The 16,187-nt window shown below is 43.6% G+C and overlaps 1 protein-coding gene across 6 annotated transcripts in view; it reads left to right on the forward strand.

Moving 5' to 3' along the window:
* The first annotated feature begins 155 nt into the window (after positions 1-155).
* Positions 156-16,187, forward strand: part of LOC146667854 (LIM and calponin homology domains-containing protein 1-like) — a 31,223-nt gene continuing 15,191 nt past the window's right edge. For 2 of the 6 annotated variants that reach the window (XM_085409572.1, XM_085409574.1), the window contains exons 1-12: positions 156-587; positions 10,118-10,188; positions 10,300-10,369; positions 10,459-10,565; positions 10,664-10,694; positions 10,792-10,902; positions 11,370-11,497; positions 12,113-12,183; positions 13,682-13,883; positions 14,040-14,240; positions 14,696-15,004; positions 15,173-15,442. In XM_085409572.1, coding sequence (XP_085265698.1) covers positions 477-587; positions 10,118-10,188; positions 10,300-10,369; positions 10,459-10,565; positions 10,664-10,694; positions 10,792-10,902; positions 11,370-11,497; positions 12,113-12,183; positions 13,682-13,883; positions 14,040-14,240; positions 14,696-15,004; positions 15,173-15,442 — 1,682 coding nt within the window. In that variant the 5' untranslated portion in view covers positions 156-476. The remainder of the gene's footprint in view (positions 588-10,117; positions 10,189-10,299; positions 10,370-10,458; positions 10,566-10,663; positions 10,695-10,791; positions 10,903-11,369; positions 11,498-12,112; positions 12,184-13,681; positions 13,884-14,039; positions 14,241-14,695; positions 15,005-15,172; positions 15,443-16,187) is intronic. The other 4 variants (XM_085409575.1, XM_085409577.1, XM_085409576.1 and 1 more) reach the window with 3 other exon arrangements.

Consider the following 16,187-nt stretch of genomic DNA (forward strand, 5'->3'; position numbering starts at 1 on the left):
GCTCTTTGCTTCACATTTTAAAGCCTACAGTCTACCTGTGCTCAGGTATGACCAGTCCCCTTCAAACACATTATGGGTCACCTTCGAACAGCCCCCACCTCCCTCATCACTCTCTCTCTCTGCATCTCTCCTATCTATCTCGACCTCCCCCGCAGAGATTCCTGCCTGCGCGTTCACGTTTCTCGAAACGCGCGGCGGGGGCCGAGGACAGAAGCCTCGCGCAGTTCGGCGGAAAAGAGTCATTATTTTTAGCGCCTGGTTCGCGTTTCGCGAGGAGCCGCTTGTCTGTCTCCGCGCCACAGTCTGCGCAGAGCTCGCGCGGAGCACGAGAGGACCCGCCGTGACAGAGCGCGGAGTTGCGGGGGAAGCGCGCGAGGACGAACATAACGGGCTCCGGACACAGACCATCTGAAGGGAGGCTTATCACATATCACGTATCACCGTATCGTCCGGCTTTGGTCTCGGCCTGTCCGGAGATGGCTAGCCCCGGTGCCTCTGGAGATTCACCGAATGCCCCGCGGGAGCAGGAGCCGCTGGAGCAGCACCATCCCGAACCAGCCTGTCGGGAGGCTCAGAAATGGATAGAGGTAAGTGAGGAGAGGGGGGCTCAGAGGCCTGCTGCTATTGCACACCGGGGACATAAACGGGTCATATAGCCACACGCTGTGAGCGGGGATATAAATAATCACCCCAGGCGTCACCTGTTTGGGAGGAGGGGGACGATGCGGTGTCCGTGTGGGACAACAGCCACTGTGCGTGTGAAAAGTTTTCACCTGTGTCGTCGTCCTAATGACACTGAACGCCAACACCTGCTCTGTAGGGACTTTAAACGCCGCTCGGGCTCGAAAATAAACCGTCATCATGAAGTAAAAGCTCGCAGAGTGTCTGTTTGTGTAGGGACGATGGAGAGCCTGTTTTCTACTTGCTAGGAGGAGAAACGCCCCCCTTTTTGAGGCGCGAGGGGATTCCGGTTGCCATGGTTATGAAACCGGGCCAGTGTTCACGCACGAGATGCTTCACTGTACCCACGGTTGATCGCATCGGATGAGATTATCATTTGCTGCATCGCTTCCACCATCATCTGCTCGGATACAGTGCCTCCTTCCATCAGCCTGAGCGGTGAATCACGGTTTGCCCGCGGAGCTGCTGCCTTATGACCTATTTTATACCTCCAGAGCGGCTCAGCTACCTGCCAGCCAGCATTTCAGATAGAGGAGATAAAGGACTGGAGCTGCTTCAAAATGACTATTTTTATTTTTTTTAATGTTAAGTTTTGGCTTTAGCCTCACACCATGCTGTGTTTTCACAAGACTCCCACAGACTGTGCTGGCTGTCCTGTACATTAGCCAGTTTGCCACAGGCTCTGGTAGAGAGAGAACAGGATGCTGTTATGGATAAAGCCCCTTAAAATGTTTAACTTTGTTTCCTACCTGGTCCTACTTAGAAGAGATGTAAATACAAAATGCATCTTTAAAATTATGATTTAATTTTTTAGGGGAAAAGAAAAATCTATGAGATACCTCTATATGAAATCATAACTGTCCCTCTTGTTAAATCAAGAATTAACTGTAATTAATCACATTTTTTTGAAAGCTGAGTACAATTTCACTAGTCACTGCCAGGCCTGATTACTGTCACACCTGTTGAATCACTTAGATAGAACCTGTCTAATAAAGACAGGTAGCAAACTAAAGGAACTGAAGGATCTCAACAAACTCACGATTTAAAGAAACTCAAGAACAGCTGTGAAACAAAGTCATTGACATATATCAGTCTGGAAAGAGTCCCAAAGCCATTTCTAAGGCTTTGGGACTCCGGTGAAGCACAGTGAGATCCATTATTCACAAATGGAGAAAACTTGGAACAGTGGTGAACCCCTCCCAGGAGTGACCAGCCTCACAACATTACTCCAAGAGCATATTGATGATTCATTCAGGAGGTCACAAAGAACCCTCAACAACATCTAAAGAACTGCTGGCCTCACTTGCCTCAGTTAAGGTCAGAGTTCACGATTCAACAATAAGAAAGAGTCAGGACAAAAATGGAGAAAAAAAAGGAGAAACCCACTACTGACCATAAAGAACACAAAGGCTCCCATTTATTTAAAAAAAACAAACAAACCCCAAAACAAAACATGTTGATGAACCCAGAGACAAAAAATATTCTGTAGTCTAACACAAAAGTTTTGGGAAGCTTTAAGTCCTGTTACATCTGCATTAAACTGACAGTATTTCATGAAAAGAACATGATAGGTAATAACCAAATGCACCAGCAAGTCCTTCTCTGAGTGGCTTCAAAAAAATAAATAAATAAATAAAATGAAGGTTTTTGGAGGAAGCTTCATCAAAGTAGGACTTGGGTATGCTTGAAAACCATCCAGTGTAGGTGAATTAAAACAATTCTGCAAAGAACAGTGAGCCAAAATTCCTCCACGGTGGTGTGAAAGACTCGCAGCCAGTTATCACAAGTGCTTGATTGCAGTTCTTGCATCCAAGGGTGACAGAACCAGTTATTAGGCTGTTCATTTAAAAAATGCATTTTGTATTTACTCGAGTCACCCTTTTGCAGTTGGACAGCGGCAATTACTTTTTCACAGCACTGGAGCTCACACTTGGTTGAATTTTAATATAGAGTAAGTCTCAGTGTCCTGTCATCAATGAGATGTGAAAAACTGCAGCAAAGCTGAAGCTCGACCAAATTTGAAGCACAGCAAGCTCTACATCTATTTTGTCCTCAGTAGTACTTGTCCTCTTTTAATGACAGTCCTGACGTCGAGGCTACAAAGGGTTACATCTATACAAGAAAGCACACCTAATACTGAATAATACTCGTGTTTTTGTCGAGGAGAAGCTGGATTCAGGAAAGCTTCATAGCCAAACAGTTAAGTGAACAGGCCTTTAATGAGTGCATACAGATAAGACTGAAATCCAATCAGAGATTAAACAACCAGCCAGTGCACTCAGTGTAACAGTGGCTCCTAATCTGGAGGTCAGGACCCCATTGGGTTGCATAATGATTAACAGGATAGAAGAGTAAAAGGACTGACGGTCCGTTAGCTGCATTAGTGATAATGGGGTACTTCTGGTTGTTGTCAACATGAGAATAATGGATTTGTTTTAAAGATAATTCATAGATGAGCTCAGATTTGTTGAGTTGCAGATTTGTTACTTGTTCATGTTTAAAAAGTTTGAAAGCTTTATCCATAACTTGGAGTATTCATCATTGTATTTCAGGCTGTGTGTGCTTTATTTATATGCACTCCATTTATTGTGACTTGTATCATCATTTAATAAGCATTAGATAAATAACTTTACATATGCATTGTTGTGTTGCCTCCAAACTTGTAAAGACAGCAGTATATTCAAAGTACTGAGATGAGAATTTAAAACACAGTACTGTGTCTTTATTGAGAAGAAAATAGGTCTTCAACTTTCAGATTTATCTAACACTCTAAATCTTGGAGATAAAAGTCATTTTTAAGCCCTTCTGCAGTTGGCTGAGTCCTCTTTGTTTTTTTGGGACCATCTGCCACTTTCATAACTACATATACAGCTTCAGCACCTGATAGTTTTTGACCCTACACTGTGGACTGTGTTAGCTTTTCCCTCAGCAGCAGGCACAGTCTAGTCTAGGGGCGATCGTGGCTCAAGAGTTGGGAGTTCGCCTTGTAATCGGAAGGTTGCCGGTTCGAGCCCCGGCTTGGACAGTCTCGGTCGTTGTGTCCTTGGGCAAGACACTTCACCCGTTGCCTACTGGTGGTGGTCAGAGGGCCCGGTGGCGCCAGTGTCCGGCAGCCTCGCCTCTGTCAGTGCGCCCCAGGGTGGCTGTGGCTACAATGTAGCTTGCCATCACCAGTGTGTGAATGTGTGCGTGAATGGGTGGATGACTGGATATGTAAAGCGCTTTGGGGTCCTTAGGGACTAGTAAAGCGCTATATAAATACAGGCCATTTACCATTTAATGCCCACCTCTTAATCTTAATCTCTCCTGCGTCTTTGTTCAGTGTTCCTCTCGCTTTGTCGTCTTCCTGCCTCCTAATACTCCAGTTATTTTCAGGCTGCTCAGGCTCAACCTATTTCTGGTGGGGTATTTTTACACTCTCACAGGTGGGGATGGGGATTCAGAGATGACCATGCCACCAAACACTCCCTGCAACTTGTTCAGTGCCTGTCTGCCATGTCTGTAAACTATGCAAAGTGTATGCACACTCACGCATGCCAATCAGCTATGCATGATACTCCTGACAGCCTTGCACACTCCTCGGACACGCCCCGGTCGGGTGACACCGGTCACTATGGGAACATAACACGGGCAGGCTCTCAGGTGTCACTCTTTCCAGTGGGGGCAGTAGGCTATATATCATCAAATGACCCGAGCAGGAAATTCAGCTGGCACCGACAGGGCCTTTCTATCTGTTTATAGACAAGACAAGGCAGGAGTGTCATAGGGCTCATACACACAGTCTCAGCTGCTGAGCAGGTTAAACTCAACTTGAACCTCAGAGACAAACGTGAGCCTCTGCTTTCATCAGCATATACCACATAGCAAGAGATAGAGTCAGATGCATGGGGAATAAACTGAAGAATGTGTATGCCTGAATAAGTGTGTGTGCGCGTGTGTGTGCCAGATGTCACAGCTGTCCAAGTCAGATTAACGCTGATAGTCTCAGACAGCCAGCCGGGCTTGCACGGGAGAGTGTGAGAGCATGGATTCATGGATTTTCCATGCATCAGATGGGGAATGAAAGAATTTCAAAATACTCGCACAGGCTCGTTGTTAGCAGAGGTTTCTTTGGTTTATGGAAAGTCACTCTCATGTTTTACACAACACGCACAAAAACCAAATTGTGACTGGATGTGGTAATGTGGTATTAGTCTCTTGTGCATGAAACAGTACTACAGTTTAAGGTTCAAAGCACATCAAAATCTACACACAACCATATTTTTAGTGAAATATTTAAACAAGTATTATTCTTGTTGACCATGTGATAAAATTTTAAGATGTGGGTCTATGTAGTGAACACAGCTATTGTTTATCTACAAAGTACAGTAAAATGTAAATTAAGTTATCAAAAATGTCTAAATATGTTTTTGGAAGCTTCAATACTGGATGGCACCAGCATGGTTGACAGAGATCAGCCGGCAAATAAGATGACATTTGCTAATGTCAATGGCCGATTTATCTCTTGGTTTGCATACTTTAAAAAACGGATGGATAACTTTTTTTTATTGTTGTTACCCTGCTGGGTGGGTGGGTAACCAGTATGGACACCTAAGTTTGTGAATACGATAACTTCAGAATGAGTTGTGTTGGAGTTTCAAATTGATAACATAGGGATATCTTCTAGAAATTTCAGATGTATTCTAATCCTGCTGATCTCAAGGTCAGAGGTCAAATTTTCTGAAAATCTTGTGAACTCATGAATGAGGTGACGTAGGATTTTGAAATTGATGCCACAGGTATATCTGCCAGGAGGCTGAGGGGCAAAGGAATCTACATAGATTTCTTTTTTTCATTGGTATAGTACATAGTATAATTAACCAAAGAACAAAGAGGGGCAGCATGGTGGTGCTATGGTTAACTCTGTTGCCTCATAGCAACAAGGTCCTGGGTTTAAATCCACCATCTGTGGAGTTTAGTAGGTTAATTGGTGATTCTAAATTGGCTGTCTCTCTGTTCCTGTGACAGACTGGGGATCTGTCCAGGGGCCCTATGGCAGATAGGATAGACTCCAGCTCCTCTATGACCCTGATTTCTCATTACTGGCTACATGGTTTGGATCTTGTGGGAAAATTGAAAATTCTTTCATTATAAGTTGATATATTCAATTTGTATTGGGTCTATTTTCACAAAGAAAAGCATCACCTCATTAAAATATGGATGGTTGGATGGATGGATGTTAAACACAGAATATAAGCTTGGGTGTAATATTGGTCTGACACTTCCTAATCATTTATTAAGTAATACTGGAATTACATAATGAAGTGCCTCTGAATTTGTATTTAACATAAATTGGGGGGTTCACAAGATTACAGAACATTTATATTTGGAAAGAAAATAATATGTAGATTTAACTCAGGAGGTTTCCTGACAGTTGCATCTTTAGCAAAGTGGCCCCAAATTGTCATCATGTTTAGTCTTGACCTGTGAAACCCTGTCTTTTACCACCTAAATGGATTACAGCACATGATATTTTTCTCCTCCTCTGCTTCCTATGTGTCTGCTCTCTCATTCTTTCCATCTTTTCAGTTGTTAAAATAAAGGGTACTTTGGCCTACTTCTGCATCTCCCCTACCCATCTGCGCATACACACACACACACCTCAGGGTTTAAGTGGTAGCTGCTGCTGCCATTCACGCAGGGTGAGCAGAGCGATCCACTATGAGCGAGGGTCGAATTACTGTTACTGGCGCTGAAATACCTCCGAGGCCTTTGGCTTGGGTTTTTGTAGCTAACATGAATACATACAATGCATAAAGCCCCAGTTCTTCTTTTGGCATCTTCTCTTTTCTCTTCTGCTTCAATATTTTTGAGCTCTCTATCAAAAACATGCACACTTACATTAGTCACTGTGTTTAATCGCTGCATTTATTTCAGTTTCAGCTCACATAACCAATCGTTAACCACCTCCACCTCCCACCCACTGTCTGTTTGCTGTCTCCTCCACAAACACACACACACACACACACACACACACACACACGCACACATGAACTATACAAAACACAAACAGTAGTCCTGCTCTCCCCTAAATACAGTACTCTACTCTGAGAGTAAATTATACATGGCTGTGCTCTAAATGTTTTACAGTCTTTAAAACACCTAACGAATACCAGCCTGCATTTAAAACCCTGTACTGAGGAGAGACTGCTCCTCTCTTCCTGATGTATCTTCAAAGAGCTGCTTTCATGTTAACACTTTTTTCTTCAAGGGTCAGTTTAGAATTGGAGTTTAGGACTTAGCTAGGAGATGTTGTGTGTGAATGAGGGGCCTCACAAAGATAGAAATATAAGCTTTATGTATGTGTTTCTCTGTGGGTGGGTGAGTGTAAGAGAGTGACACACAGAGTGATGAAAGACAAGAAAAAGAAGTGGATGCCAGTGGGAAACATCTGTTCATCACTTATGTAACAATAAAGAAAAGTGATATTGTTTTCATAGCTACAGATGCACTGTGCTTGTGTGTGCTCTTCTTCAAGAACAATATGTGCAGTGGAACTAAAAAAGAGAAATTGAAATAAAATATGTTGTATTTTATTTCAATTTCTCTCTTTTTTTAATATAATACATTGTAAATGGCGTTTGTATGTTCTCTCTATGTCTGCGTGGGTACTCTAGCGTACTTGTATATGTACTTTGTAGGGTTAGGTTAATTAGTGGTGCCGGCCAATAAATTCAAATGTATTCTCAGTGATCAACTTTAATCTGGTATGTATCCTGTAATTTGCCACCAGTCTGTATATGTGAAAAGCAGAATCAGAGAGTGTGGGCCTGCATTTAACGGTTTGGGTGCTAACTGTAATCTCTACTAATCTGGATTAAATGTCTAAACAGCATTGGTCTCTTCTCTTTCATTCATCTTTGGCCTCTGGTTACACAACTGCTCCTGAAAGCATGGCGTGCGGGTGCATTGGTGTGAGGGCGGTAAATCACCTCTGGTTTTCCTGATTCTCTCCTCTCCTACAGGATAGAGTCCAAATCAGAGCCTAGGTTAGAGGATTGAGGTTATCGCTGCGGCATATGGGAACATTTTGGATAAAATTGAAAGAGGACACTGAGCAGTGTGTCAGCGACGTGGCGTCATTCTAATTTGGTTTCAGCTGATGAAAAAATGCTGGGGGAAGGGTGAGCAGGGAAGGAGCAGGTTCCTCTGTCAGGAAAACAGAAAGGCACAAATCCAGGGCCTGTGTAAGCATGTGTCCTGTGAGTAAATGCTTCACATATGGGCTGCAAATAATGATGGAAGAACCGCCAGGTGATATCTTTCTTAGACAGAGAACTATGTTATTTATCGCCAAGGGGAAATTCAAATACCTAGGAGCTCATTTTAAAGAAACAATCATCCTTCCAGTCATAACCATAAAAGGATTAGATGTGTAAAATAATTTAAGAAATTGTGGTAAAAACAGGAGGTGCAGTCCATCCAGGTTGATGCAGGAGGCAGAATGTGTACGAGTGTGAGATGATGTTTTAGGTGGCTTCACTTCCCAGAGTGTCCACTGTTGTCCATTATAGGTTTCAGTTTCTTCACCACAGTTTCATACAGGCCTAATGGACATATTTTATCAATTTTGCTGCAAATTTACAAAACAATCCTCATCATTCAGGAGCCATTTAAATTTTCTCTCTAGCCCAAAACAGTTGAAGAACATGGTATTGTGACTCGTGCATGATAAAATCTACGTGGAGCTGATTTTTTTCTGTCTGTGTTCAGATAGCGTTATCTTATGAATGCCTTGTGCTACCATGATAAACCAAATATTCATGTAAAGCTTGTGTTCTCTTCTTTATGAAACCATTTGAATGAGAGTTATGATCATTTAAAGAGCACTTGTAAAAAAGTGAGTCCAGCCTTCTGCCAAGCAGAGAGTTGGCTTTTTCCACCAGCTTATCCAGCCGTCTCAGTGGGAAGAAGAGGCGGCTCTGTCTCTTCCTGTAGAGAGCATTGGTGTTCAGCAACCAGTCCAACTTGCCATCCAATAGGACCTGTCCTTGCCTTGTATGGAGACTGGCAGATGGGATGCTCTAGCTCTACTGAAATCAATCACCATCTCCTTGGTTTTAGTTGTGTTAAGTGGGAGGCAGCTCCCACTGCATCAGTCCCTGAAGGCCTCACCAAGGTTCCTGTATTAGTGCTCTTGTCCACTACTGATTCATGTCACAATAACTGTGTCATCACAGTATTTTTGCATGTATTTAAAGTCCGCTGTTTATAGTGTTAACATGAATGGTGCTAAAACAGGCCACTGTGCGCCCGCTGTATCACACCTCACCGTCCCAGAAACACAGTTGACCAGCCTGACGAACTGAGGTCATACTAACAGTTTGTTACCCAGGACATCAGGAAGGGATCCACACCCAACCCCTCCAATATGAGAGGCTGGAGTTTGTCCAAAACACTAGAGAAATCAATACACTAGATTCTCACATGCATCCTGGCTCTCTAGGTGTGTGTAGGTCCTGTGCAGCAGGTAAAGGACTGTATACAATGTGGTCCTGGTGACAAAAACTGGAGGGGTCCTGGACACGAAGCCTAGACTCAAGAGGGGGAGGGCCAGACACTCCAGGGTCTTTATAATTTGGTAGGTTAAGGTCATATATTTTTCTCAACCGGTCAATATACTCTGAGCGCCGGTTTGAGAGAGGATGTTTTCCACTATTACAGGACCACTTTCCTTTGGCTGCTTCAGGCTTCTCTTCAGTTCCCACTCCAGACACCTGTCCTCCTCTTCGAATGCCTGCTTTTTTTCTAGTTAAGGAGCTTTTTCATGATCCAGGATTTATTTATTTATTGGGAAAGCAGCCACATGTTTCTAACTGGAGCCACAGCTTGCCTACAAAAGCTAATGTAGTCCCTGATGGTGTCCATCCTGCTGTCATTGTCCACATCTATGTTGTTATCCTGTGACTCCAGCAGCACACTCCAGTCTGGGCACTTGAAACACTCCCTAAGACACCGGTTAGCCTCCAGAGACAATTTCTTGAATAAGCGGGTGGTAACAAGCCACCTCATTACACAGGGTTTATGTGTGGGCTGAAGAAAGACCAGATTGTGATCTGATCTGACAAGTGGTGGTAAAGCAGAGATATCATTCACATTAGCATCTTAATGCTAATCAGTGCTTGTTTATTCTAACTAAAGAGCTGAAAAATATTTGCTGATTAATTCTACCAACAGTAATAGAATACCAGTCTCTTTTTCTGTGTTATATAATGTTGTAAATAGAACATGTTGATGAGTTTTGGCCTGTTTTAACTGATCATACAGAAGAATCCACAGGTGTTTTATTTATTCTGTGATATTTTAAAGAAATATTCACCCATTTTATGCAAAGAGCTGCACTCTGTGTCCCCATCCACCACCTTTACATCTGTGTTTTCCTGTCCTTCTTCCACAGGCTGTAACCGGGAAGAGCTTTGGAGACAAGGACTTCCGCAGTGCGTTGGAGAACGGCATCCTGTTATGCGAGTAAGCCTGTGACCTCACTTCATATCACTTTTTGATGTCTCAAGCATCACCAACATGCACAAACTCCCATAAGACTCAATAAATCTCGGCCTCTCCTCCTCCTCTACACAGGCTCCTAAGTGCGATCAAACCAGGACTCGTCAAGAAGATCAACAGGCTGCCCACCCCCATCGCCGGGCTGGTAAGGAAACACTCTCCAGTGCGACACTGATCTCTGTAAATCACCCCTGTTCAAGTGATGAACTGACCGGCTGTTGCTGTCTCCTCCAGGATAACCTGTCAGTCTTTCTGCGTGGCTGCGAGGAGTTGGGCCTGAAGGGCGCCCAGCTGTTTGACCCAGGGGACCTGCAGGACACTTCCATACGAGCTAACCTCAAGTAAATGAGTGAATGTGCAAATGTGTGGTTTGTGTTTTTTTTTTTTTTTTTACAGTAGCAGAGTAACATGCAATAGTAATATTCTTCTCTCTTGTTAGGGACTCAGACTGCAACCGCAAACTAAAGAATGTGAGTTGTTACCATTTTTTTTTCTTTCGTTAGCTTGAGTATTAGTCTGTTTGGCATTTATAGATATACCCTAAACCCCTGTGGCTGTGTCTCTCAGGTGCTGAACACAGTGTACTGGTTGGGGAAAGCTGCCAGTGGCTGTGCTTCCTATAGTGGGCCTACTCTAAACCTCAAGGAGTTCGAGGGGCTTCTTGCTCAGATGAAGTTGGTGAGTGAAATCACAGCGAGGTACAGAAATGGCAGATGGTGTGGGGGATGGACCTGTTAGTTTCCTGTCTTTGTTGGGGTGTCCGAGATGGGAAACAGGAGACGGGTTTGTTTTTGTTACACAACAACACCTGCAGACAGGATATGAAAAATTGTTCAGACTGGATCTGTGGACTCCATTGAATCAAGTCTGTTTAAATAAAATACCCTTTTCTAGTTTTTGCTTCTTAGACTTGACGACCCATAACTGAGCTTCATCATGCATTGCTCCTGCTTCACACAGTCGACTGCATATTAACCTGAGATACCATTAATTTGAGATCTGTGGACTCAGTGGTGTCTTTTAAAAACAGCTAAAAACTCATCTTTTTAAACATGCTTTTGGTTGATTTTTGTTTTTATGTTTTAGCTTTACAAATACAAATACAATTTTACTTACTTAATTTACTTAACCTGATGTGTGTGCAGGAGAGCGAGGAAGGAGGGGACAGTTCACAGAAGCGCAATGTTAGAGACAGCGGTTATGACTGCTGGGACTCTGAGAGGAGTGAGTCCCTTTCTCCGCCACGGCACACTCGAGACAACTCCCTAGACAGGTGAGACACATCTGTCAACACTCCTGAACATGCTGTATAATTTGCTGTTGCAGGCACAAGGGTATTTAAAATGGACCTATTATGCTATTCCTAATTTCCTAACGATGGCAGATGCTTATATTAGGCATGGCCAAAGTTTATAATAAAAAGGTCAGTGGGGGCTGCGAGGCTCAGGTTTCAGACTGCTGTCGACATTCATACAGAGTTTTTCGCTTTGTTCTGTATGATGTCACAGAGAAAGAACGGGTTCCCTTCCTACCAGGTGTTCACACCTTATTTTTAAATGGAGGTGGGGGCATGAATCTAAATATGGACAAAAGTAATGGTCCATCTACACATCACACCTACAAGAGCTGCTCAGCCCGCAGAAACCCATGCCATGAAGCATCCGGCACACAGTTTTTGTTCTGATGTTAGAGTGTATCAGAAGAGAGCACTGCACTGCTTTTATCTTTGCCAGGCCAACTCTGGGCCCCAAGCCTTATGTTTGACACCCCTGGTCTACCCTGAATTGCACAGCTTTTGACCTCCATTTGTGTTCAAACAAGTGTCCCATCAGTGACTTCAGTTACATCATGTCTAATGTATTCTGGTATGTCCTTTTGTTCTTGCCAGTCTGGATTCCTTTGGCTCACGCTCGCAGCACAGCCCTTCTCCCGACGTCGTGAATCGAGGAAACAGCGACGGTCAGTTCTGATGAAATGCCTCTGAAGTGGATCCTGTTTTTATATTTTCAGAGAGCTGTTTGCTTCTCACCACTTCTACTGTGTCAAGCCTTTGTTGTTAAGCTGGTGGCCTGCAAAGCTCCCAAATGACTCTCAAAGGAAAACTGCAAAAGTGTAGATACCCAAATACTCAACTACAGCATTCCTTTAAATACAAATCTGCTCGTCCAGAATTAGACTCACTGCTGTTCGACAGCATGTTGGTTGTTTAACCTTCATATAGTGCAACTGGTCAGACTGGCTGAGGGCAACAGCTGAATATCACAGTGTGTGTGTGTGCGTGTGTGTGCGTGCATGTATGTGTGTGTTTTGGATCCCAGATGCAGCAGCTGTTGGTCTCAGTAGCAGTCTCTAGAGGTTTGGACCTGTGAAAAGACACAGGCTGAGGTTAACATCCTGCCTGTCACACGCCGTGTGTGTGTGTGTGTGTGTGTGTGTGTGTGTGTGTGTGTGTGTGTGTGTGTGTGTGTGTGTGTGTGATGGAGGGAGGGAGGGGGTATCACAGACATCCTGTTTGTGTCTTTTATGTCGACACTATAATGTACCGTATGCTCAGCAGGGTTACAAGAAAAACACTACCCCCAAACCACAAATAGCCTTATTCCCTACATTTCCTTTAGGTCATGGAGGTAGGAGTAGAAAGGACTTTGTGATGTTGCTATAAATTGATAAAATGCTTAAAAGTATCTATAATGATCATGTCACAAGTAATAAAAAAATATGGTGTTACTGTTTCTTTGGCAACATTTAGAAAGAACATTTACACAAAAGATTACCATGTGATCTGTGTCTGAGTGCTTCAGCTGGGTAATGACATCTCATCCATGGGTGTTCGCACCTGGTATAAATAATTGGTACTAATCTCATTATCTTGATCCTGCACTTATTGTGGTTGTTAATGTGCAAATTAGTTATCTGGAGCCTGTCGAACTTGTTGACAAACAGGATTCATGCCAAAGGGGATTGTCACTGCCTTCAGTCACTTTTTGTGAATGAAGGCTGGTTGGGCTAGTGGGAGATATTTGCTGTCAGGGCTTTGAGGCAGAAGGCGTTCCTTTCTTTGATGTTATTTTCAGTTTTCAGTTGCAGTTTGGTTAGATTTGAGAAATAGCTCTGCTCGGGCAAGTTTAGGAAAAGATGGTTTGCGTTGATACATCCTTTTAACAACATTAACCACATCTTAGATTGCAGTCTGGGAGGCAAACTCCTGCTATGTAAGAATCTGATGAGTCTTTTTTAAGCTACCAGGAGGAACTGAAGTGGCCTTTAAAATGTATTGGCTGCATTTAAATGTCGTTTCTCTTCTCCTGATAAGAGTCAACTACAGATTGCATCTCAGTGTCAGTGAAAACTGGGTCCTGTATGTCTCTATGTGTTATATCGAAGGCCTAATTTGAAGTAACTGCACGACCTTCAGCATTATTTTCTCTGTAATGCTCTGTTGCTCTTTGTTGCCCAGGGCGAGGCAGCGACTCGGAGGCCGATGCCCCCAACAGGAAGCCAGATGTGCGGAAGGATGACATGTTGGCCAGAAGGACTTCCAGCAAAGAAGCAAGAAGTTCTGTCCCCTTTAACCAGTTTCTTCCTAACCGAACCAACGCCACCTCCTACGTCCCAACTCCACGGCGAAAACCACATACGGAAGAGAGAGAGCAGCGGAGGTAATGAGCAACATATTAAAAATAAATTATTTGGCTTTAAATGATTTCCAAAGCAATACAAGTGTCACTGTGGAAAAACAAAAACCGAGGTGAAAAAAGAGGTAAAAGCACAAAAAACACAAATGTGCTTTTTTTAATCTTCCTGCCATTCCTCAGTCAGCCACAAGCTACTGCAGATCAATGCAAAAAAATTACACTCCTCCACAAAACCTCCAAGACTGTCACTTGGGCACCTGAGAACAATGGGGAAAAACAGGAAGAGGAAGTGGTCACCCAGGAAGTGTTGGAGCAGAGGAGGATGCAGAAGCTGGAGAAGGCAGGAATTAAAGTTCTTCCTGCTGTCGTTCGCTACAGCAGGTCAGGGAGGATGGGCATGACAACTCCTGCCTCTGCTGTGGTGGAGAAACGGTTTTGTTTACATGCACTAACATGAACTTCTGATGGTAGAAACAGGTGCTCTGGATGAACCTTTGGCTTAGTGATGCTGTCTGCCTGTAACTGTCTTGCTGCTTTAAGGAGAATGTTTGTGTGATAGCCCACTGATGTCTGTTGTGACTGTGAACTAACTGATTTGTCATTGCTGGATTTATGGAGAAGAGACATATAGGAGCAGTTAAGCCATGTCACTTTGTGTTGTGATAGAGGTTTCAGCTGACGGGAATTCTGTGTGGTTGTGTCATGTTTCTAAAACACATAAAGACACATCTGACTACTGACCTGGACTAACAACCGTTTGGGCGCATGTCAATCAAAACCCGCACATTACTATCCTCTGAAACTGCCTCGCTGCACTACCCCGTCTCTAACCCCAGCCCTCCCGAAACGGAGGAAAAGGAACCGAGGTCACCATCTCCGAACATCATCCTCCGCCGTGATAACGACTTTTTGAGCTCCCAGAAGTCTGCGTGGGATTCCCCCTCTGACGGGGAAGAGGAAGCAGCAGTGCGGAAAGTTCCAGATGTCCGGAAGGATGACTTGGCGTCCAGGCGAGCTCATCGTGGCACAGTCGCACCCAAAGTGCACCAGTTCATCCCTCCTCCATTATGTACCGATAAAGACAGAGAGCGCTGGGAGGGCATCAGACGAGCCTCGCAGCAAATGCTTCAAGAGAAGGAGATCAGGTTAGCAAAGCGTGGTGTTGTTTTGACTCCATTTCCTCTCGCTCACCTCTAAACGTTCTTCTCACTCTTTGTTTCTTTGCCTGTTGCGGTCACTTGTGGTTTGATGTGTTGCGCTCCACTTTGATGTGTGCCGTGTGATGCTGCTGTACTGGCTCTGTGGTTGGACAGTGAGAAGGAGGCGGTTGCTGACATCATTACACGCAAAGACAACCCCTTCCTAAACTCTCCCTCTTGCCACGAGGAGGAGGAGGATGAGGAGGACGAGGGACACGAGGGGAAGGTTAAAGCGATGCCTAATAAGCAGAAGGACGACCTGGCTCGTAGACGGGCTCAGAGTAGGCCCCTCCCTCACAGGGACGGCCCGGTCAGCTTTGTGTCTTCCTCCATGAGCCAGGCAGATATGCAGAAGTGGGAGAGACTCAGGATGAGTGAACCAAGGTGCCCAAAACACACACCGTCTGTTTCAGCAAACACGCAAGACAATGCATGTAAATGCTGCTGTATGCAAAGTGTGTGATCTTTAAGAGGTGACAAGAGAATGGGTGGTGTGGGTGGGTGTGTTTCTTGTTTTATTTTAGTCTTCATCAGATCATCAAACTATTTATTGGTAAGCAGTTCTCATATAAAGAAGTGTTTAATTCATTTTTTAGCTGAAGCAATATAGATTCAGTTTGTGTCAGCCACTTTAAACCCCCCAGCAGGGTGTGACACAGAAGAGTATCACGTCTGGTGTTTTAATTGGAAATGTTATCAAAAAGGTGGAGGATAATGAAACTGAAAATGAGATGCTTTCTATAGAATTTAAAAAGGCAGAAAATTGAATATTCAGCTATCTAAAACCCAAACAACAAAAACATAAGTGAAATTATAATTTTAGAATAAATAATTGTTGTAAAAAAAACCAACACGTTCAGCCCGTTAAACAGCCAGAGGAAAATTCAGAGATTTTGTTTCAGACTTGATTGTTAAATGAGATAATAAATGATAATAAATGAGATAGGTATGAGTTTTAAAAAGTTTCAGAGTAGCTTTGTTTCACTTCAGCTTTTTATTGTATAAAATGTTTTGTTACAGTGTATGTTTTATTAGTTTCAGTGTCACTTTGATTATTTTAGTTGATAAGGATAAGAACAGGTATTGTAGTACAAACCTTGTGTTGTAGACGTCATAGTCTCAATAAGCA

This window comes from Rhamphochromis longiceps, linkage group LG6 (genome assembly GCF_057381845.1).
Source record: "Rhamphochromis longiceps isolate RC_006_pf linkage group LG6, R_longiceps_female_GT1.1, whole genome shotgun sequence".
Taxonomy (NCBI): domain Eukaryota; kingdom Metazoa; phylum Chordata; class Actinopteri; order Cichliformes; family Cichlidae; genus Rhamphochromis; species Rhamphochromis longiceps.